This window comes from Acomys russatus, chromosome 4 (assembly GCF_903995435.1).
Source record: "Acomys russatus chromosome 4, mAcoRus1.1, whole genome shotgun sequence".
NCBI classification, from domain to species: Eukaryota; Metazoa; Chordata; class Mammalia; order Rodentia; family Muridae; genus Acomys; species Acomys russatus.
Genome location: NC_067140.1, coordinates 63579865 through 63604515, shown reverse-complemented (window position 1 = coordinate 63604515; position 24651 = coordinate 63579865). Strand labels below are relative to the sequence as shown.

Sequence of the window (24651 nt, the reverse complement as noted above, 5' to 3'; positions counted from 1 at the left end):
ACTTGGTCCAGAGTAAATGTAGTCATTTGATAAAGAAACGCTACCTTCTCAAGAACACTTCAGAGGCTCTGAATTCCTTGTTTGCGTTCTCTGATCTACTGCTCTCTGAAGTTTTACATGGTAGCAAGGGCAAGCAATTCCTCAGTGTTCACTTTGTCAGGAAGAAGAGGGGGGGGACCGGGTGAACCTGTCAGATCCAAAGGAAACTCCACTTCCCTAAGGTTTGGTGGTTAGACAAAGCCACATTCCTCAGGGACCTGTGAGGCTGGTTCCTGTCTACCTAATCACTGGCAGAGGGGACAAATGGTTCCCATTAGTATAAGAAAGCACATTGGCCTCTAGGCTCCCTCAGTGTCACAAGAACCAGGTACACATTTCAGAGGCCATGCTGCCATCCTAGCTCTTCTTACAATTGCAGGTTAGAGGGGCTATCTTGATCTCCAGGAGTTCAGGCTGGGCTTAAGGGAGTGCGGTGGAATCCCTATTGGGTCTGGACAGCAAAAACTTATCCCAACTTTGCTTTTATATATGCACTATTTTCTTTTTTTATTTTTGGTTTTTCAAGACAGGGTTTCTCTGTGTAGCCTCGCTGTCCTGGACTCACTTTGTAGACCAGGCTGGCCTCAAACCCACAGCGATCCACTTGCCTCTGCCTCCCGAGTGCTGGGATTAAAGGCATGCGCCACCACGCCCGGCTTGCACTATTCTTTTTAAAGATTATTTTTGTTATTTTTCAAGTGAGTGTGTGTGTGTTCACATGTGTGTTAACTACAGGTGTTCATGGAGGCCAGAGGTTACAGCTCTTCCTGGAAGCTGGAGTTGCTGGCAGTTGTGAACCATCCAATCTGCATGTTGGGAACCCAAACTGTCCTGTTGTATCTGTACTATTATCTTTTAAGATTTTAAAAAATATTGTGTGTGTTAAATGTTGGTATAATGTTCTTGTGGGCTGTGTACAGTTTACCCTTGTTCATTCAAATGCTGGTTTCTCCACCCTACTCTCTGGATCAATCCGGACATGTTTTTGTAAACATGTCACCATTTGTTCTCTGTGTTGTCAATAAAAGCAAACTAGCCAGTGCTGAGCAATAACAGAGCATAGGGTGGGCCATCCTGATCTAGTGAAGGGAGGAGAAAGAGAAGAAAGGGAGGATGGAGCCACCAGGTGAGATCAGGAAACATCAAGAGAAATGGACTGGGACTAGGAGACGATTTAAAAGCAAGTATAATGTGGGAAATCTGAACGGAAAGAAACTATACTAGCATGGAGGATTATGATGGAGCAATTATTGCACAGCATTGTGCTATAGGCTAATTAAATAGACACTGGTCTCTCTGTGTGATTATTTGGTTATAAAACTGGTTAAGGAGTAATCGCTGATTTCACTAAAATAATAATTCAATATTAAATATTAGTAATTATTCAACAGTTAACTGTAGGTGTCATGGAGGCCAGAAGCTACCAATCCTCTTGGAAGCTGGAGTTACAGGTGGTTGTGAGTCATCCAATCTGGATGCCGGAAACTCAACTGTGGTCCCCAGCTGCTCCAGAAGAGCAGTCTGCTTTTAACCACTAGTCATCTTTCCAACTCACCCACACTATTCTTAACTAAAGAACTTTCTAGCTTACTTACTGATGGGGGAGTACTCTCCAACAAGGGACAGCTAGCTTACTTTCAGGGACTCCCCATGCGGAAGACTGCCTTCAGCTAAGAGCTTCAGTTTGGGGGCTGGAGAGGTGGCTCAGTGCTTAAGAGCACTAGTTGCTCTCCCAGAGGTCCTGAGTTCAGTTCCCAGCAACCACATGGTGGCTCACAACCATCTAGAATAGGATTTGATGCCCTCTTCTGTAATGCAGATGTACAGGAAGACAGAACAGAAATAAATAAATCTTTAAAAAAAAAAAGAGCTTCAGTTTACTCAGGCCCATCCCTTCCACCCCGGCCCTGTGCATGGAGTTGGTCACCCCAGGCAGAGTCCTGTAACTTTGCAGCATGCTCTTTAAAATTTTTTAAATAACAATGAAATATAAGATATGAAATATGTGCCACACAACAGATTATATGAAGTTTAGTATATGAGCATGGGGAGAGAAGGGGCACCAGAGAGAGAGAGAGACAGAGAGACAGAGAGACAGAGAGAGACAGAGGAAAAAAGGAAGAGACAGAAGGAAAGGAAGAGAGCAAGAGGGAGAGGTAGATTGGTTCATCCTTTTATAATGCTGGGTAGGGCCTCAGTGGCAGGTAGGCAATGACATCATCACAGGTTGCTAGGCAGACTGGGGCAGAATCCTAACACTCTTAGTGTGTTACTCATTCCATCTATCTCTTAGCTTTGTAGATATGTAAACTGAGGACCCAGAAGAAGCAAGAGCAGCCTGGGCCACGTAGTCCTGTTTTTATTATTCATTCATGGACTCCTGTGGGCAGAATTTTGACTCATCATTGAGGAAGAAATGTATTTTCTTTCAGTCCTTGAATCAATCGCAGGTCTCTCTGTGTTTAAAAACTGTCCAGAGCTTTGACACCACCCAAGTCTCTTGCCTACTTTGTACCTGGGCGTGAATTGGAAGTTTATGGCTTTACTGACTCCCACAGTGTTTAAAGATCAGTCACCTCGGAGCTCCAGCCTTGGCCGCCCATGGTGTGTTTGGCTGTTCAGGAACTGCCTCCTCTGTCCTCTGCAGACACCATGTCTGCCAGGTCTCAGGGCCTCATGGAAGGAACTTCCTGGTGCCTGGCCGGCTGGAAGGCCTGCTGTGGTGTCAGTCAGGGACACAGCTTGCTAGGTTGGTTCTGCTCAGGCCTGAGGGCTTTAGGTCCCTACAGAGCTGCCCCAGCTAAGGGCTTGCCATGTAGCTGCTGCCACAGGCTTTCAGGGCTCACAGAATCATGTCACCCTGGGCCCAGGGGCCCCAGAGATGGCCTCTCTGATCCTCGGGGACAGCCTGGGAGAGGTCCTATGGATCCTACGAGGAGGAGGTGGAGGAAGTGGGAGGAGGAGGAGGGGAGAGGGAAGAGGAGGAGCAGAGCTTCTGGACAGCAAGGCTGCATCTTCCTAAGGTGAACCTAACCACCCACCCCAGCCTAGGTGCCATTAGCAGCCCAAATTGGAGTGCACCTGCCTGACTGTCCAACTGTCCTAAGAACTGTCCCCGCTGGGTGCCTACTTCCAGCAATGACAGGAGGTGGGGGGGGGGGGGGACCCGCAGGTGGTGCAGGGAGCTCAAGGCTGCCTATCCCAGCTTCATTTGCTGTTCTGAGCCTCTACAGAGCCACTTAGAGCTAGCACAGGAGCATAATGTGACCACAGACACACACACATACACCTGCACCGGCACCCTCACTCAAGACCCTGAGGATTTTATTCCTTCCTTTCCCTGGAAACCCAGTGAGCTTCTTCTGTCTTCTCTGCACCTCTCTCTGCGACCCCACCTCATCTCCCACAGAAACAAACAAAAAACCCTAGCTGAAGGAATTCACCCTGCCTTCTTGGGCAAACTGGCCTCAGGAGCTGGCTCTGGGGGCCAGGTGCCACGGCAGCCTCTAACCGGCTGTTACTTTGAGCCAATTCATTTAATCTAGGAATCGCAGCACTCAATAGTTTTTCGTTTACATATACAAAGGGACTGCAACACTATAACACATGTTAAATGCTCAAGAAATGTCAACCTTTCTGTGCCCATAGTTAAAGCTGCATAACTTACAGTGGGTGATAAGCCCCTCCCCAAAGAGTATTTTATGGTCCAAAGGAGGGCCCTATTCCACATCAATGTGATAGCCAATCTCTGAGGGGCAGGGATCAGGTTTTATGCTAAGAAAAAGGCTGAGTGCCTCTGCTTGCACTGGCTGCCACATTATAGCTGGTGACACTGCTGGGTGGCTGACATCCAGCTACTCCCCAATAATCCCAGACTGAGGCACCTCCTGCCTCTGCCAGGCTCTCCACTCTCACTCCAGTCAGTTCTGGATTTTTTTTTCCCCTTTGAAACAATGGGCTGCTGTTGAGTTGTTGGTGCCTCACAGGCCAGAGCTATGAGGAGCTCCAACTCCCTACTTTGCCATTGATGCCTGCCTCACACGCTCACCTGTGCTGCCCTGGCAGGGAATGTGGGGTTCATGTATCACACTTGCAGTGCTGTCATTACTCACTCTTAGAAAGCTAAACTGGGTCTAGGGGTAGAAAGAGGAACTTGGCAACTTGACTAATGCCACACAAGCAGACTGATGGACTCGAGTCATCCCACAGCCCTGATTTCAATTTGGGTTTGTAATAAACCCGATGGATGCCCAGCATGGTGGTACACATCTTTAATCCCAGCACTCAGTAGACAGAGGCAGGAAAGGATCTCTGAGAGTTCTAGGCCAGCCTCATCCACGTAGCAAGTCCCAGGCCAGACAAGCTTGCATAGTGAGCCTCTGTCTGAAATAAATAATCCAATTAAATAAATAAACCTGTTTGAACCTGGTGATCTGTGGCTGGAAGATGCCAAAGACACACCCACACCCCATGAAGAAAGCGCATGCGATTCTCTTACCACAGCATTTGCTAAGGCAAAGTGGACGTTTAAAGGAAATTGGCACCCAGCATTTGAAAGAACAACTCCCCTCTAGCCGACAGGTGCTCCAAACAGTGGGAATTTCTACGCGGCAGCCGCCCTAAAGGGAACAGAACTATGAGGAACTCTGCCCTCTGGTGGTTGTGCCTATCTTTTAAAAAACAAATGGAGTTGAAGTAATAGAGGAAAGACCACCCCTCTACTCCATGGCCCATCATAGCTGGCTAAGAGCGTCAGGAGACCCCCCCCCCCAACATCTGTCTGAGTGCCACAGCTGCCCAGGTGCGGACACTTGGGCACTAAGGCAATCAATCAGACCTCCACAGCAACCGCAAACTCCAGCTCCCAGTGCTGCCTTTGACAGCTTGCAGCCATAATGGATTGGACCCACCCCACCATCAAATATAGGAGCTGTCCCTTTAAGGGCCAGGTATCTATTCCTATTGGAAGAAGCTCAAAAAAACCCAACTGGCACAGAAGGCGTGCAAAACCTTCCATAGCAGTTGTCCCCAGATGGAACCTCTGGCTTGCCACCTCCCACCCCACACCTCATGATTGAGGTAAATTCCAATTCCTCTCTCCTTCCAACCCTGCTCAGAAAGCCTCTTAACCAGGGGTGGGGGGGGGGGGGTTGGGGAGGGGGGGAAGAAAAAGAAAGAAAAAGAAACAAAAACAAAAAACTCAAAAATTCAGCCCCACATTCCTAACAGCTGCCCCAATGGCCCTCTCCTGAGGTGGGGGCAGTTCCCAGACTCTCCTATTCTCTTCAGGGGAAGCCTAAAGATGTCAGAGTCTGGCTCCAGAGGCTGAAGATGCTCCTGTGACACTCACTCCTCAGCCAGGCCTGCAGGACCTTGCGGGGGAAGGGGGGGGGGACCCTTGTTCTACCACTTCACCTGCAAGCAGGATGCGGAGCCCCAGACTTCCAGCGGCCAGGACCTGTGCTCTGCTGACTGGCGCTCTGCTGACTGGCTCTGCAAAGCATTGCTCTCCGCTGGCATGCTCCTTACCCAGTTCAGCATGCCCAGCTCCCAGCAACAGTGACAGGTACACTGAAAGCAAAAGCAGTCTGAACACAGCAGGGCTGAGACATAGCAGAAATGGGATGTCAGAGTACCAGCTCAGGGATGTTTATTAATGCAACTAAGACTAATATGCTAAGGGAAAACAGACAATACTGAAGAGCAGATGGTAATGTAAACAGGGGGAGAGTCTATGAAAGAATCAAAAACCATGTTGGGGGCGGGGAAGGTGGAAACATACTAGGGTGCCCTTCAGTGGCAGAGCTTTAGCCACCTTGTCCAGGATCCTGGGCTCTATCCATGGAACTGCAAGGGGTGGAGGGGCGGTGTATGTTAGTAAGTTAGTGTACTGGCACACCATATAATCACAACACTTAGCAGGAGGATGCGGCCAGCGCTGGCCACGTGGGGAGTTAGAGGCCAACCTGGACTACATAAACCCCTGTGTCGGAGTCACTGTTCTATTGCTGTGATGAGCCACCATGACCAAGGCAACTCTTATGAAAGAAAGCATTTACCTGGGGGCTTGTTTACCGTTTCAGAGGGTTAGCTCATTATTACTGTGGCAGGAAGCACGGCACTAGGCAAGCAAGCATCAGCTGAAAGCTTTACATACTGATCCACAGGCAGGAGTGATGGAGTCGGCCTGGTGTGGGGTTTTGAAACCTCGAAGCCCATCCCCCTCCCACGTGACACGCCTCCCCCAACAAGGCCACACCTCCTAATCCTTCCCAAACAGTAGTTTACTAACAGACCCAACATTCAAATGAGCCCACAGGGCTATTCTCACTCCAACCACCACGCCTTCTCAAGATACGAGTGAACAAATACGAAACACCCAAGATGCTGCAAGAGAAACAGGGCATCTTTGGTGGGCTCATTGCTAGACTGAACCCAACCAGGACCTCTAGTTGGAGGCTACGTGAAGAGAAACTTCCAAAGCAGGAAAGACGGAGGATGAAGATAAGAACTGTAAGGCCCACAGCCAGCACGTCACAGTCAAACTGCTGAAGACTGGAGGAAAAGGGGAAAGCAGACCTCAAAGCTGGCAGGAAAACGTGCTCGTATAGAGGAGCAGAAATTAGAATATACCCAACTTCTCAGAGAGAGAGAAAATCATCCAAGAGTGGGAAAGAAAAGTTAAAAAAAAAAAAAAAAGCCTTACATTGTTCTTAGTTGATTTAACAGATGTCTATTCAAAACCGTAATAATAAGAGTGACTCGGCGAGCGCTCCTCAGATGTATTGGCCTGAACGGCAGCAGGGGCGGGGGGAAGAGGGGCAGGAACTGGACCCTCCATTACTAGAAGGTACCTGACTAAACTAGCTTTTCTCAAGCAAGACAGTGCTGCCGAGGGGAGCCCTGGATTAGTTGTAAATATAGAGAGGAAACCCGAGTGCTACTATTAAAACCAAAAAGAAGGCCGGGTGTGGTGGCACACGCCTTTACTCCCAGCACTTGGAAGGTAGAGGCAGGTGGATCACTGTGAGTTCGAGGCCAGCCTAGTCTACAAAGCGAGTCCAGGACAGCCAAGGCTACACAGAGAAACCCTGTCTTGAAAAACCAATAAATAAATAAATAATAAAAACAAAAAGAAAAAAGTATAATTGATATTGGCAGATGCTGATTTCACTACATCACAACCACATTATGCCAATGACCTAAAAACACCAATTAAAGGTGAGTAAGGCAAGTCAATCAAACATAAAAATGAAAGGCTTCCCCAAGAACAAAACAAACTATGAGACAACTGTATGTTCTATCTAATAGATTTGTAACTAGAATACACAAAGAACAATTACAGCTTATAATAAAAACACAAATAACCCGTTTTTTTTTAACGGGCAAAGGATCTGAATGGGCATTTCACCCGAAACACACACCAACACCTACGGCAATACGGACACGCAACACCATTAGCCTTTCGGGGCACGTGAGGGAAGGTGACAGTGGACACCACTTCAGACACACCAGACTATACCTGAAGACCAACACACACAGCTGAGCGGGAGGAAAGAGCCTGGTACAATAGTTTTAGACCATGAACGGCATGTGCCATGGTGGGGGGACTGGCAGTGACTCAGTGAGGCAGGCTACTCAACATTTCTGTAAAACGTGGTTGAAACACTCGCTGTGGGATGACTCCATAGTAAACATTGCCTTTAGCTGTCCAGCAATGACTGTTGTGCACATCACTACCAACAGGGTCTATCAGCTGTCCCCTGCTTAACTTACACTACTAGTGTAAATAGTGAATTGCTCCTGATATTTGCAAGTAATGTTCCATCACTGATGTGCCCATCACATATACTATGTGATCAATAAATCAAATCTATAATTATTTATTTGCAAACAAAGAAGGTTAGACTTTCCTTAAAAAAAAAAAAAAGGCAGCCTATCAAGGTGAGAAATAGAGTCTCTTCCGGTGCTGGACGGCACGAGGCACTGGCTGGGCCAACTGGGGATGCTCAGGTAGCCGGCCTCTTTAAACCAGACCACACAGAGCGCTTCATTCCCTGCATGGCCTTCACTTCTTGCCAGTCCAGTTTGGTGTCAGGAACCTCAGGCTCTGGCTCTGGCTCCTTACTCAAGGCTCCCTGTGGGGAGGCGACCACAATAGGGAGAGGACCACATTCCTCCCGGAATTCCACCACATGGAGACTCTTCTTATCCGCCAGGTGTTGATGGGTTTCCTGGAAAAGAGCAAGTGGAAAACAGATGCTTAGAGCTGTGAAGGCCATCTGAAACTCAAAGGGTCAGGGTTCTGACAAGAGGAGGGAAGACAGAATGGGGATGTACAGTAACTCTTTCTTTTGATTTAGGGAATGTGTGCAGCTAGACTGAGAGGGTGTGTCCCACATCTACCTCAGCCCAATAGCAACAACCAAACTCAGATGGAAGAAGACTCACCTGCCTAGGTCACACGGACACCAGAGGGCCTCACAGTCACAAACCTTCCCCTCCGTAAGGGGTAAAGGACTGTGACCCAGGCCCCACTGGATAGCAACTCAGATACTCTTTGCTTCCATGGCTGCCCCAGTCAGTCAATCCACTCAAGTAACTTTTAAATAAATGCCTCATGGACTGCTTCAAGTGTAAACGTCAGCATTTTGGAAAGTCAGTAATCACCTTTTTCTACGTAAATACGTACTTGGTCTAGCTCCCTCCACTATGTGGAAAGGCCAACTGAAGAGAGCAAGCCCACCTGCTAGTTTAATTCTATTGTTGGGTTTGGTGAAGCACAGTCAGTCCTTGTGTTACCCACACAGGGTTCATACTGACCTGACCTAGCTGGAACTATAGCCATTAATAAGAAGGATGTATTTCCTAAGAGGTGAGAGCCTGGGCTGTCTAACTAGGCCCTGGACTGGCTTAGAATCCCTCCACTCTACTTGGAGATGTACCGAGAAGGCCACCAAGAGCACAGTCTGGAACACAAACCAGCGCTTCTGCCTTTCTATGCAGGAGTTACCTGGCGGGCGAGGCCATGGAAGAGGCCCCGGGTGAGGTTCATCATATTCATGGACCCAGTGACCCTCGCATACATGTCCTTGATGCCAATGAGGCGGCAAATGGTGATAATGGCCCTGTGGCAGCGGAGGCCATAACCTGGAAGATCAAAACGAATCATTCAACAACTCTCCTACAGCAAGTGACGCTCACTCTGCTAGTTTTCAAATGGCTCTGGCCTCTGCATTTACAGAATAAATGTGTCTAAACCAACACTCTCCCACAACCAAAAAAATAAAAGACAATGCTAGTCACAAACAGAAGCCATGTGATTTATATTTTCCTAATGGACGAATTAAAGTTGTTTTCAGGACAATGCATTTTTAGCAATCTATTTTACTAATCCAACAGATCCAAATAATTAACATTTCAAAAGGCACTTCCCATAATGAGAGTCCTTACATTCCTTTTTCATATGAAGTGTGGTGTATATTTGATCTGAGTGATCTCAACAGCCACAAAGTAAGTACACAATCACCCCCTGGCTGGCAGCCATTCTGTGGAACAAAGTGGTCGAATCAGGCATCTGAGTGAATAATTACAGCTGAGAAGCAGAAGCCAAGTTCTGATGCATGAATATGCTGCTGTGTTTTGTTTTGCTTGTGGGAGGTGATGATGTTCTACCTCATAGCTCTAGCAGAATTGTATTAGAAGCTTTGACATAAAATTTTAAATGTTTTAACTACTCACATCCAAACTTTTAGAGATTTCTATAACTAGGGTTATATGAAACTGTTTTTTCCTTGTAGAAGTGCAGGTGAGATGTGAATGAGATGTGTCAGAATCTATGGAGACTACCACAGCCCAGTGACAGTCACAGTCTGTCAGAATTTGTAGAGACTACCACAGCCCAGTGACAGTCACAGTCTGTCAGAATCTGTGCAGACTACCACAGCCCGGTGACAGTCACAGTCTGTCAGAATCTGTGCAGACTACCACAGCCCAGTGACAGTCACAGTCTGTCAGAATCTGTGCAGACTACCACAGCCCAGTGACAGTCACAGTCTGTCAGAATCTGTGCAGACTACCACAGCCCAGTGACAGTCACAGTCTGTCAGAATCTGTGCAGACTACCAAAGCCCGGTGACAGTCACAGTCACTACCACAAACTCCGCCTGCTTCTCTAAAAGGCAGGAAGAGCCATTTCCAAATGCCCAGTGCTTCAACAGAGACCTCACAGAAGATGGGCACTGGGTGTAGAGGAGGGCTGGGGACATGGCTTAGTGGCTGTGCTGGCTAGCTTTGTGTCAACTTGACTCACGCTGGAGTCATCAGAGTGAAGGGAGGCTCAGATGAAAAAAATGCCCCCATAAGATGAAGAAATGTGAACAAAAGAGAGCAGGGGACCGGCTGCTGCAGCTTCCCAGCTTTAGCTTTCCCCAACAGGGAGCTAGGTACCTCTGGGTTGTTTCTTCATCCTGATCTGTGTCCTTTTAAATCTTAACGAAATATCATGGAATACTGGAGGTAAAAACACAAACACAAGAATGGTCAGGTGAGAGGTTTAACAGCTCTGCAACATCACAAAGCAACACATCCTGCCCCAACAGCAGCATGCAGTGGCCAATGATGGACACATGCTGGCCTCCCAAGACAGATCTGTTTTCACATTTCATGCATTTGTAAGAATGCATGAATAGAGTAACAGAGAAACACAAAACTGTATCTTGCCACATAATTCTGTAACGGATGTATTCCTGCAGATGTCAGAAGAAACGCCCCATACTTACTTGTGTGGCCTTCATATCGTTCTATATAATGCAAATAATGAATCGCTTTGTTCTTTGCCTTAAAAAAAAAGAAAGAAAAGAAAAGAAAAAGAAGAAGAAGAAAAAGATTTTGTTAGGTAGGCAGGAGTGGTGGCACACACCTTTAATCCCATCACTTAGGAGGCAGAGTCAGGCAGATTTCTGAGTTTGAGGCCAGCCTGGTCTACAAAGTGAGCTTCAAAACAGCCAAGGCTACACAGAGAGACCGCTTAAGTCAGGGCTTTATTCTGTATTCTGTTCAAACTCAAAATCCCCTCCCTCGAGGTAGAGGCAGGAGGATCGCTGTGAGTTCAAGGCCAGCCTAGTCTACAAAGCCAGTCTAGGACAGCCAAGGCTACACAGAGAAACCCCGTCTCAAAAAATCCCCTCTCTCAGCCCCTCAACTGCTGGAATCTCAGAGGTATACTATCATGTCTGCCTTTTTGTTGGAGTTCAGAAACATCTTTTATAAAATATTTTATTACAAGCCATTCCACCTACATGAAAATATTAGACTTAAAACAACAATCCATAAGCATAATTTCACTGTTCCACTTAGTGAACTTCTGAGTCCCTCTGAATAGCCTGTTGGAACATAAGGCCCTCCTCCCCCACCCCTCCACCGCCCCAGCCCCCCAACCCCCGCAGCAATGACAGGTCTATAACAGGCACATGAGATATGGCTTCTTAGGAGATAATCACCCTTTGACAGCAAGCCTGAGAAAGTTCTAGAACACATTGTTATTTTCTTATGGTTTTCATGTTGTCTAACGCACAGCTCATTATCTTTAGCTACATGTGGTAGCACACATGCGTGAACTTGCGGTACTGTGCAGGAGTATCTGATGGTCATAGCAGGACGCGTCTCACACAAACGGAAAGATAACGCACATACCTTTCTGAAAGCATCTGCCCGGTTAGCAGCTTTTCCAACAGCAAAACCTTTCAAAGAAAAAGCAAGGATGTGGAAACGGAAACAGGCTTGCACTCAACATGCTTACCACTCCAGTTCTCATTTTGGCTCCTACTGTGCTTCTAAGTACTTTATTCCCCAGCACCCACAGAGAAGCTGCTCCCACAACCAGCGAGCACAGAGCCGCAGGGCTTCACCGTCTGCTTTGAGCATTTTACTTTTGAGTATGTTGGTAAAACTCAACACTCAATGCAACACATTGCCTTTAATAAACTGCTACTGAAGTGAACTGAGCCTGGGTTACTCATTCCTTTATTTACTTTGGTTTTCCAAGACAGGGTTTCTCTGTGTAGTCCTGGCTGTCGTGGAACTCACTCTACAAACTCAGAGATCCTCCTGCCTCTGCCTGCCAAGTGCTGGGATTAAAGGCGTGCACCATACCTGGCTCTGAGCTATTAATGCATTTATTTTATGCAATTTTTATGTGTGTGTGTATGTGTGAGAGTGTATGTCTGTGCACTACATGCATGCAGGAGCCCAAGGAGGTCAGAGGAGGTGTCAAATCCCCGGAACTGGAGTTACAAATGGTTGTAAACTGCCATGCGGGCCCTGGGAACCAAACACCAGTCTTCTGAAAGAGCAGGTGCTCTTAACCCCTGTGCTTTCTTGACAGCCCCTGCACTCAAGTTTTATAACTAAATATGTTCTAAGTTAGTAGGCAATGGTTTTGAGCACCTTTGGAAAGAGATTAAAGCAAGCAGCAGGTGAAAAGTGCACTGCTCCAGAGTGACAACACACTTTCACTGGGACTGCCAAGCAGAATTTAGGTTTTATTTTAGCCAGAGATAAGATGAGGGGTTCTTCAACCTGTGATCATTTTAAATAAAGATATTCATAGGTTCCTGGAAAGCTCCTGGCATCTGCTGTCACTGTCAATTATTGCATGTGAAGACTTAACTTTGTAAGTTACACAAAGGGAAACATCATCTATAAGACACAAGCCATGCAGGACACCTGAGACCCAGGACAAAGGAATGTAAGCTCTAATTATCAGATAACTGAACCACACAAAACCATGGATATCCTAGAGGAAAATATAAGCAGACTTATTGATAATCTTCAGAGACTCCTTAAGCAAAGCATAAAACTGCAAGTGATCGAAGAGTGACAGGTGTGAGAGAAAACTAAAACTCAGTCAAAGCAGCTGAAAGGCTGCATGGCTCTGATACAAACTTCTGCTAATCAGTTAGGAAAACAACCACTACCTTATAAACACTGGGCCAAACACATGAACTGACAAAGCTCAAAAAGAAAATGGCATGGTCAATAAACATGCAAAATTGTGCCCACTTTCTAAGGAAAGATATGCAAATAAAACATGCTCACAGCATGCTGTCAATCACCGAAGTTTGACAGTTTCAGGGGCAGCGGTGCGAAGGGAAGCAGGGAGGCAGTGATCTGGTGATCCTTATCAACACATAAAAGGCAGCAACTTTACTGCAAAAAGTCTCCCCTATTCCTATACCAGCAAAAGTTTAAGAAACATGATATTGGGCTGGGTGTGGTGGTGCACGCCTGTAATCCCAGTGCTCCAGAGGTAGAGGCAAGGTGGATCTCTGTGAGTTCAAGGCCAGCCTGGTCTACAAAGAAAGTCCAGAACAGCCAAGGCTACACAATGAAACCCCATCTCAAACAAACAAACAAAAAACCCAAAAAACAACCAAAAAAAAAGGTATATCTACTGTTTTTTTTTGTTACATGGTTTGCACCTTGGGTCTGTGAGCCCAAATCATTAGAGGTTTAATCAGTAGGAAAGATGAGGCCAGCACCATGGACTCTCGGGTTTTCAGCAAGGCCAGGCCAAGCTCAGCTTCCACCACCAGCCCATTCACCTGCAGCCCCATTTCCGTTCCCCACTGCAACCAGGACACGGACCGACTTCTTTCTTCCCTCTTTTGCTGTCATATTGAAAACGTTTCTTACCTAAAAGACAAAATGTCTCATCAATACTACCTTAGGAAAATTCTGAAGGAGACTATCAGTGCTGCCTGCCTGCCCCAGTTACACTCATGGCGTGGGCACCACACCTTCCAGTGCAGCAAGGCAGACTTTCTCCGAAGAAAGGCTTGCAAAGCTGCCCTGGGCCATGTCCTCAGGAATAAATGGAAATAAGACTTTCTCTTCCTGTTTCACAGGTTTACTGGGAGATTCAACTGCGATGTTTAAAGGAATTTGAAACTTACACAGCTCAGAATGGCCTCCTTTAATGTGTCACAGGGAAGAAACATTTTGGAGTAACATGGAACGGTTCATCTCATCAGTGAGTGTAAGAGACAGAGCAGTAACAGGGATGTCCACTTAGCTACACACGGAGAAACTCAGCACATAGAAATAATTGCACAAGACTGGGTATGAGCTGGCTAAGGATTAGGCTTAATGGGAAACAGAAAGACTAGAAATGCCTGCTTATGATGCACTACAAAAAAAATCTGCAGGTGCTTTGTTAGGTTGGTGTAATCTGACCCATTTCAAAGGCCAAGAGCAATAAAACTGTGAAGTACACCACTTACAGGGTAGCTATTCCTGTGGCCCATGGTGCTCCTTTACTATAAAAAGGAATCAGCCGGGCGTGGTGGTGCACGCCTTTAATCCCAGCACTTGGGAGGCAGAGGCAGGCGGATCGCTGTGAGTTCAAGGCCAGCCTGGTCTACAAAGTGAGTCCAGGATGGCCAAGGCTACACAGAGAAACCCTGTCTCAAAAAAACAAACAAAACAAAACAAAAAAAACTATAAAAAGGAATCAAAGGAAAAGGGAGATTACATCTCCTCTTGTGGATAATCATACAGAAAACTGTGAACATAATAGAAGTTAGCTTTCAAAACCCACAATCTTAGATAGCAACCCAAACACCGATGGACACACTGTGACTGGCAGAAGGACATACTCAACACAGTTCCAGTTCTGGTGACTGCTTCCCTGCCGATGCACAGAGAGTGTGACGGCGGTGACTAACCTAGAGGGTGCTCTGGAAATTCATGTGATCAGGGATTCAGTTTCAAGTGCTGGAAGAGCCCAGAGCTCAATCCCCAGGAAAACTAGACAACCACCCTCACGCCAGGCTTTCTGCCAGCGGCTCTGTGCCACCTCATCTGAGTCCCTCAAACTGAGTGCCGGATGCAACGAGTTTTTAACTCAGGGATAAACTGCTAACCTTCTTGAGCTTTAGGATGGAGCAATGTACACAAAAGCTCCAAATCTGTAATTAAACAACCATGGACCTGAGGGGAGACAGGACAGCCAATACTAAGTAACTTAACAGGAAGTCTCGTCATTTCCTTACCCTGATGAGCTCTGCATCTGAGACTGCCACCACCAAAAGCTTTCCTTCCCAGTCCTTTTGTCCCAGCCCCACTCCTCACAAGCCAACCTCTCCAGAGGTGTGGCAGGATGCTTAGTTCCATGGGCCTACCTCAAGAATCCTGGTATCAAAGTCTTCATATGTTTCTACACAAAGAAAGAAAAAGCATATAGTAAATTAGTTTGCAGTATTAATACATCAAAGTATTTTCTCTGTGTAGTCTTGGCTGGCCTCGAACTCAGAGTTCCACCTGCCTCTGTCTCCCAAAGTGCTGGGATTACAGGCTTGTGCCACCACACCCAGTCAAAGCATTTTTCAACATAGGCACCATCACAGGTATTTTTCTTTGGTGGAGGTGTTAATGAGGATTGAACCCAGGGCCTCATGCTTGTTAGACAAGCATTGTATCAATGAACTACATCTCCAGCCCATCACAGACTCTAGTGTTAAAAAGTCTTGGGTCCTCTGGTATTCCTCTCAAAGCCACGTCCTGGTCCCTCACCCTCAATAAACTGTTCCAGCTTTGGATTCATGAACTGGATCACCCTCACCCAACTTGCCAGCGCTCTGCCTCATCAGCTCTAAACCTTGGATCGCCATCTGCCATTGGGTCACTTTCCAAACTCCCCAACCTTCTCCCCCACTCTGCCCCTGAATCCGCGCAGCTCTCTGGGTACACCCTGACTAGTGTGCATGGCTGCAGGGAAGTCAAGGCTCCGCACACTTAACCACTTGAAACCTGCCTCTCGTTCTACCAAGACACCGGCTACTAGGTGGTCTTTTACCTCACTCTCCATACTCTTGATTTTTAACTTTTTGAATTTTTTATTCTTTGACATTTTTACATGTGTGTAATGTTACTTTGATCAGAATCACCCTCCCTCTCCTCTCTCCTCCTCTCCCACTCACCCTGAAATCCTTCTTCCCGACACATCTCTCCTACTTTCATGTCTTTTGTTTCCTTTAAAAAATGAAACAAGGGGCTGGAGAGATGGGTCAGCGGTTAGGAGCACTCACTGCTCTTCTGAAGGTCTTGAGTTCAATTCCCAGCATCCACATGGCAGCTCACAACTGTCTATATCTCTAGTTCCAAAGGATCTGGCACCCTCACACCAACGCACATAAAATTAAATTTAATTAATTATTAAAAAAAAAAAAACACACCACTGAGTTTAGTTGGGGTTATTGCTTAACTTCTTCTTCTTTTTTTTTTTTTTTAAAGATTTATTTATTTATTTATTTAGTATACAGTGTTCTGGCCTGCATGCCAGAAAAGGGAACCTGATCTCATTACAGATGGTTATGAGCCACTATGTGGTTGCTGGGAATTGAACTCATAAACTTTGGAAGAGCAGGTGCTCTTAACCTCTGAGCCATCTCTCCAGCTCTGCTTAACTTCTTATTATAGAAAATTTCTATCCACACTTCTTGGCCCTGCTCCCTATGATACAGTTTGGACTATAATGTGGGAAATAATTCAAAGATACTCAAACCCTTTATAGGAAAAAGAAAAACCAGGCAAGTAAATAAAACTATTTCAAAAAACACCCTCGCACTGTCACAAAGGCAAGTAAGTGGGGAACGTGGCTACCTCCATTGGGTCCTGGGTCTGGGGGGCCAATACTGACTCCTCCCCATGTGTTTCCACTCCAACCGCGCTCCCGTTTAACTTTTATCTTCCTCTTCCGGTCCCACTCTTCTCTCTGCTGGGCCATGTCGGCCTCCACCTTCTCCTGCTCTTCTCTGCTTCTCTGGCCAATGTTCTGGACGACGCCACTTCTCATAAGAGGCACATTCAGGCCAGGCCACAGGAAACCAGAGCGCCCTGCAGATTTAAAAATAAGTAACAATTTGAAGATTCATTTTCCCAGTATCAAAATGGCAAGCAAGGTATGAACTGACGCTCGAGGCTGGTGGCACAAGCCTGTAGCCCCAGCACTCTGGGAGACAGAGGCAGGTAGAACTCTGAGTTTGAGGCCAGCCAAGACTACACAGAGAAAATACTTTCATGCGTTAATACTGCACTATTTGGACATGTAAAATCGATCCTTTGAGCACAAGGAGGCATCACACAGGTGGCTGGGGGCAGGCCGTGGTGCTCCAGCCCATGGCTCAGAGGACAAGAGATCCCTTTCAAGGTCTTCCCAGCACCCAGTGACACCCTGGATTCTAAATTGGCATGAGCAGAGAGCCAAGCAACAGATTATGCTTTAGCAACAGGAAGAAAGTGAGATCTGGGTATGGCGACTCACACTCTCAGAAAGCTGAGGCAGGAGAATTGCCACAAGCTCAAGGCCTGCCTGGGCCGCAGTGTGAGAATGTCTCATAAACAAAATAAAAATAAATGAAAAGAGAGAAAAATAAGAGGCATTTATATAAAAGTATTAAAAATATTAGAGAAAACAAAATGGGATGAGAGAGGCAATAGGACTCCAGGCAGTGAAAGGAGCCATTCACTGCTCTATACAAGACTTGCATTGGTTTGATTGGTTGGTTGGTTGGTTTTTCGAGACAGGGTCTGTGTTAGCCTTGGCTGTCCTGGACTCACTCTGTAGACCAGGCTGGCCCAAAACTCACAGCGATCCGCCTGCCTCTGCCTCCTGAGTACTGGGATTAAAGGTGTGCGCCACCACACCCGCTTGCACTTTTTTTTTTCAACTGACAAGATATACATGTGATTTTGTAATACTAAAACACAAAGGTCAGCACATTAGCTGGCAGCTCTGGCACACACCTCTAATTTAGTTCCAGGGAGACTAAGGCAGGAGGATCATGAGTTCCAGTCCATTCTGGGATACACAAAACAGGAGATTAGATGTTTTAAATGTAAGTTTACCTTCACCAATGATCTGGCCCCTGTTCAAATCCTTCTTCTTCTTTCTCTTTGTTCTTTTGCCTCTGCCTTTTCTTGCCCCAGCGCCAGTCTCCGCTAATGCGCCTTTCCAGAGTTCTTCCGCAGTCACTGCAATGAAACAGGGTTGTCATCATTGTTTTAAATTCTGCATTTTTAAAGCAATGAAATAGGGTTTCCTATTGAATAAAATGGCCAGAAGAAACCACTTCATGTATGCCCTTGTGATGACATTAGATAAATGACAAAAGTCACCCAGTTCCATTTGGAAAGCCCAAGAGGAGACATTGCTATTACTCTTCACAGAAGACAGCTGACACCTGAGCCTTCCAGCAGGCCTGTTTGCCTGACATCTCGTCAGCTGTGACTCAGGTTGTTTCCCTGTCCTCTTGCCTCCACAATAACTTCTCTGCTGGAGTAAATAAGTATCCTTCTGTCATAGTTCCATCTCTGTTGCTGCGGTAAACCACTCTGATCAAAAGCACCTTAGGAGAGGAGTGCCTGTGTGTGGCTCACAGTCCCATGAAAAGAGAAGTTTCTCGTTCTACTTACGTTTGGTGAAGAAGCTGTACGGTCTACACTGTTGGCCCACCCAGGTGCTGGGGGAGGAGATGCAGCACTGTGTTTGCAGTGCATGGCTCAAGCTGCTCAGGCAATGGCTGTATCTTCTTCCACTTGGTGACAAAGAGCCTACAGGCAAGTAGAATAAAACTTGGTGTTAGATGCCCCAGGGCTGTAGAGAAACACTGCTAGCACCAAATAAATATTAATAAAAATCAGTTACTATGGGCTGTTGAGGTGGTTGGGCAGGTAAAGGCACTCACTGCCAAGCCTGACAACCTCTCTGACAGCAGGGACACAGGTGGTGAAAGGAGAGAGCCAACTCCTACAAATTGTCCTCTGACTTCCACACATGTGGTAGAACGAGAGTATTAACACACTCACACACACACACACACACACACGCTTAAAAATATTTAAGTCAAAATCTTGACTTTTTAAATATTTACTTATTTATTTATTATGTACACAGTGTTCTGATTACATGTACCCCTGCACACAAGAAGAGGGCACCAGATCTCATCATAGATGGTGTGAGCCACCATGTAGTTGCTGGAATTGAACTCAGGAAGTTTGGAAGAGCAGACAGTGCTCTTAACCTCTGAGCCATCTCTCCAGCCCAAAATCTTGACCTTTTAAAAACTGTGTTTTGGGGCTGGAGAGATGGCTCAGCAGTTAAGAGCATGTCCTGCTCTCGAAAAGAACCCAGGTTTGGTTTCCAGCATCCATTTCATATGTCTCACAACCACCTATAACTCTGCTCCGGGGCAAACTATGCTTTGGCTTCCTTAGGCACCTGCACACATATGTACATACTCAGTCCCCACCCCGGACCTGACACATAAACATAACTAAAAAAAATCTATTTTTTAAAAAAATCAAAATTTGAGATATCTTCAAAACAAAATAACTTTAATGCCTGTACTAGTTAGAGAAGCCGTTTTTTCCTCCACACAATGGATGTGGCATCTAGCTGCACAGCCTACAGTGGGAAAACAGCGCCCTCTGCTGTGTGCATCCAGGGACTGTGCAATGCTTCCCGAATGTGTGTGTGTGTGCGCGCGCGCGCATCTTACACAACCCAGAGGCACACATAAGAAACTAACTACAGCTGCCTCTGGGGAAGAAAGCAGAAGCATGCATAAGAGGACGCGAAAGCTTCGGCAGTACCCAGATGGCCACCCTCACGCCCTTCCCTACCCCGTAACAAAACTACTCTATAGTAGATAAACCTTCACAGAATGGAGAGGCAGCAGAACCTTACCGTGGCTGAGAGCTGTCTTCACTGCCAAAAACGAAGCTGCTGCTGCGGGAAAGGTGTTTAAAGAGAGTGGCCTAGACAGGAAGTGACCTGTAAATTGGGAGGAAAAGAGTTTTGTTTTGTTTTGTTTTTTGGTTTTTCGAGACAGGGTTTCTCTGTGTAGCCTTGGCCATCCTGGACTTACTTTGTAGACCAGGCTGGCCTCGAACTCACAGCAATCCGCCTGCCTCTGCCTCCTGAGTGCTGGGAAAGGAGTATTTATTTAAAGATACTTTTCTACATGAAAAGGAGTCCTCTAGACAGCAATGCCCGTAAGATGCTGACACTTACAGAGAGAAGGGTTAAGACCTATGGGCACCAAGTCTTCAAACACTGGCACTTAAAGCTCAATAGTAGAACACTTGTCTACCACACAGAAGGTCATATCAGGTGTATCCAACCAACCTTGGCGTCTTAACATGACAAAGACTTCTAATCTACAAAATTCATGGTAAGAACCACACAATCAAATTATACACACACACACACACACACACACACACACACACACACACACACAGTGGAATTTAAATTTAGAATATGGCTGCTCGGGCAAGAGATCACTTGCAAAGACCTCCTAGGTCTGTGTGATCTTCCTGGAATACAAAGACACCTTTAATCCCAGGAGGGAGAAACAAGCAGATCTCTGAGTTGAAGGCCAGCCTGGAATAGAGCAAGTTTCAGGTAAAGAAAAGTTTAGGTCCAGGTGTGGTGGCACACACCCTTAATCCCAGCATTTAACAGACAGAGGCATGCAGATATATGAATTCTGTTCAGGAGTTTTTGTTTGTTTTTGAGACAGGCTTTCTCTGTGTAGCCCCGGCTGTCCTGGACTTCCTTTGTAGACCAGGCTGGTCTCAAACTCACAAAGATTCGGCTGCCTCTGCCTCCCAAGTGCTGGGATAAAAGATGTGCACCACTGTTCAGGAGTTTGGTTGAATGAGTGGGTTGAGAGGCAGTGCAGTGGTGTTGCGTTCATGGAACTCAGAGGCAGTTTTTACCAGGAGAGTTTTACAGAGAGAGGTTAAAGAGAGAACAAGCTAGACATGGGTGAAGACAGAAGGAGCCAGATTAGACATATTGCCAAAATTAGAATGAGGCCAAGCAGAGCAATTCAATCAGAGGCTGAGAGAGAAGCTAGATTGAATCAGTCAGCTTGGAGAGGAGTTTGAGCCAGAACAGCTGAGTTGAACCAGCCAGCCAGAGTTCAGAAAGAACTAGGAAGAGTGAGCTTATTCAGCAGTGAGTCTCAGAGGCTGAAAAGATTCTAGACCTAGGTTAACTTGTATGGAAGCTAGAAGCCTCCCGGACAAGGGCTACGTTAGCAGGCGGAGGGAGTAAGCCTTTTGAGATGACAATTATATCAGGTGAATAAAAGTTACTTTTTAACACACACACACACACACTCACTCACACACACAAAGAGACAAAATATTTGAACTAACATTTCTTTAAGAACAAACACAAATGGCTAATAAGCACATCAAAACAAGCTCATTAGGAATCAAAACCACAAAATTATTACACTGTCACACCACTAGTTTGGCTATCTGAAGAGAACAGATAATAACAAGTGCTGGCAAAGAGAACTTGAAACTCCTACACAGTGCTGTAAAACGGTACAGCTACCTGGCAGTTCCCTAGTTAAACATGGAGCTACTATGTATTACTTCAACCAGCAATTCCACTCTCAGGAAATACACACAAGAGAAGATGGATATGGATGGGCACAGACAAAAACACAGCACTCAAATGTTTTAACATCAGTCCTAACAGCCAAAAGATGGAAACAGCTCAAATGTTCATCTGCCAATGAATGGATAAACAAATGTGGTATAGTGACACAAGAATATTATTAGGTCATAAGCAACATGGGACTAGTATGTCATAGCATGGGCAAATCCTGACAACACTGCATTATTTGTAGAAGCCAGCCACACAGACCAGATATCTTTTGATTTTTCTTTTTTCTTTTTTTTAAATGTCAGGAACAGGCAAGCTACAAACAGATGGGAAATAGATCAGTCTGCCTAGTGTTGAGGGCTAGTGAGAGATGGGGGTGGGGGAGAACAGATAAGAAGTACCTTTTTTTAAAAAAATGACTTATTTTTATTTTACATACACTGGTGTTCTGCCTGCTTGTATGTGTGTGATGTTGTCAGAGCCCCTGGGACTGGGGTTAATAGATAGTTGTAAGCTGCCAAGTGAGTACTGGGACTTGAACCCGGGTCCTTTGGAAGAGCAGCCAGAGCTCTTAACTGCTGAGCCAACTCTCCAGCTCCCCAGAAAAGTACAGTTTTTCTTTTGAGTGATGAAAATGTCCTAAAACTGTGATGTGCCATCTACAAAACATACTAAATAATAATAATGATGATGATGATAATAAAAAAACAACTAAAGTGTATACTTCAGATAGATGAATTTTATGGTACTGATTTATATGTCAATAACGCTGCTACCCAAAAGAAAAAAAGGGAGAGGAATGGGGGTGGGGTGGAGAGACAGGACTTGAAGCAAAGCATTATGGGTGCAAATTTTTAAATCTTACTCTATGTGCAAGTTTCTCATCTCCTTGGGTTGATTCCCTCATCTATAAAACAAGCATCCCGAGGTAGCATCTGGTAGTAAACAACTGTAACTCTAGCGTTTAGGAGCTTGTCAACTGGGAGAGCAAAGTGAGACCTCGTCTCAAAACCAAAAAGGCAGGTGGGAGTGGTAGGGGTGGTTTGAGAATACGACGGAATCACCAAGGCACTGTGAGAAGGAAATGGAGGAGTGAAATCATAAACAGCTTAATTCATTCCTGGCACACGGGCAAGCGCTTGTGGTAGAAAGCTACACCTCAGTATTCAACAGACGCCTTAAGGAGATGGGTTCAATGCCGACAAAGCTAACGAAGGTTCGAGTCGCATACCCCACCAAGCTGATTTCAGATCAAATGTTTGCCAACAAAATGACCTTTCAGGACCTGGACTGTGGGCCTAATAAAACAGCGCCCTGCCAACGCGAAGCCATCCCTACAGGCTGACGCTATGCTAGGGATCCGCACACAACTGAGAAGGGCGGGGGAAGACAGCGACAGGCCAAGTATATTCGGGCAAACGAATCGGCCCAGATGCTAAAATGACAGCCAGTTAATCTAACAGACTCAGCAAGAGGGCGAGCCTTTTAGTTTTGGGTTTCGCGGGCGGCACTCAGACTCGAAGCCGCGATTGACATCACCCTATGAACCACAGGGGGTGCGTGCTGCACCCCTCCTCTTCACCGAGTGAGCCCGATCAGTTTCTCAGGCTGAAAGCACAGTGCCCACTTCACTCCCAATGACCCAGAGAGGGAGCGACGGCGCGCAAGGTCACACAGCGGGTCCAACCGGAATGGGAGGCCCGGATCAGGGGCCCAGTGACTTCTCGCGTCCCTCGAGGCAGAACAGCACAGACCCTAGGGAAAGCCCCCAGCTCGCGCACGGTTACGGTCCAGGTCCCAGCGCTCACCTGCCGGCACGCTACACAACGCAGGGAGACAGCCCGCAGCTCGCACGGCCGCCGCCATGCTGGAGCGGGAGCAGCTCGCAGCCTGCCTCTGGGACCGCCTTCCCCACTGCCTGTCGCAACCGGCTGCGACCGCGCCACTTCATTCATCAGCTCAAGGCAGTGTGCTGAGACTCCGAGGGCTACCGGTCATCTTATGTGGGGGGTCAGGAAACTGTCCACATGGACCACGGAGGAAACTGAGTCAGGCTCAGCCACAAACAGCTTCTCAGGGGTCCTCGCGCTAGGACCCCAGGCAGGGGCGGAGAGAGGGCGGGGCTCGCTCTTGATTTTTATTTTTTTTATTTTTTTATTTTTATTTATTTATTTATTTATTTGTTTGTTTATTTATTTATTTTTTCTGGTAGTAGCTGGCGTGTCCTGGGAAAGAGTCTGGGAACAGCAGGAAAGATCCAGAAGGTGAATGAGACAAAGTTTGGGAAGTTCGTACCTAACTCCTATAAAACCCTAAAGTGTATTAAACATCACCTTGGATTTCAGAAACATTCGACACGCTCATGTTCCAGCCTTAGGCCATGGGATTTTCCTCACTTGTCATGGCTTTTGCGCTATCCCTGCTTGCCTAAGTGAGTCACATATGATGGTCCTGGACTCTCCCTCTGAAACGGTAAGCCCCCAATAAACTATTTCTCTTGCTGCCCTGGTCATGGTGTTTGTCACGGCAATAGTTACACAGGGGGTTTTCTTCTTTAGCTTCTTCGGAATATCATTTAAGGCGTCCACCTTTCCTGAGAGCAGTGGTTGTCAGGCAGGCTGTAAGTATTCGCTACCTAATGTCTTGGCCATGGTCTGAAAATCCCTGGAGACTCCGGAGAGTTCAAGATGGAGGATAATTGCTTGTGAGAATGCCTTGGCTACTTCCAAGCCTTTAGAGCCCCCTGTAGCAGATTAGGCAACGCTGGAGAGTTTTTGGATGGTGTGCATGAGAGACAAAACCTGTGGCCAGTATTGGACGGAACTGCTCTTGGAGTTCAGTAAACCTCTTTCCTTCCAAATAGCAGCACAAGTGAGTAACATCAGGAAGGCGTGTGTTTACTCAGTACAAGAATTTACCTCTTTGCCAGTTTAGGTTGTATTTAAGAGAGCATATATAGGGGGAGGAGGCCTCCCTCAATCACAGACATAGGGGAGGGGAGAAGGGGGGAAGTGGGAGGGAGGGAGGAATAGGAGGATACAAGGGATGGGCTAACAATTGAGATGTAATATGAATAAATTAATAAAAAAATAAAAATAAAAAAAGCCTGGTGTTGGAGGGGTCTACCTGATAGCCAAAGAGATCAA

At 46.4% G+C, this 24651-nt stretch overlaps 1 protein-coding gene across 1 annotated transcript; it reads right to left on the bottom strand.

Moving 5' to 3' along the window:
* Positions 1–7998: 7998 nt before the first annotated feature.
* On the bottom strand, positions 7999–23496 carry Mrps5 (mitochondrial ribosomal protein S5). The gene is made up of 12 exons (XM_051144584.1): positions 23314–23496; positions 19787–19873; positions 18514–18651; positions 17947–18072; positions 16702–16935; positions 15222–15256; positions 13644–13734; positions 11734–11780; positions 10821–10878; positions 10489–10551; positions 9053–9189; positions 7999–8273 (listed from the first exon to the last, which is right to left on the bottom strand). The coding sequence occupies exons 1-12, from the start codon at positions 23369–23371 to the stop codon at positions 8049–8051; spliced, it is 1299 nt and encodes a 432-aa protein (XP_051000541.1). The 5' UTR covers positions 23372–23496; the 3' UTR covers positions 7999–8048.
* Positions 23497–24651: the final 1155 nt, after the last annotated feature.

Coding starts and splice junctions, on each gene's coding strand:
- Mrps5 (XM_051144584.1), bottom strand. CDS start 23,371: ATGGCGGCGGCCGTGCGAGCTGCGGGCTGTCTCCCTGCGTTGTGTAGC. Junction 19,874..23,313: donor GTTGTGTAGCGTGCCGGCAG/GTGAGCGCTGGG, acceptor CCCAATTTACAG/GTCACTTCCTGTCTAGGCCA. Junction 10,552..10,820: donor ACGATATGAAGGCCACACAA/GTAAGTATGGGG, acceptor TTTTACCTCCAG/TATTCCATGATATTTCGTTA.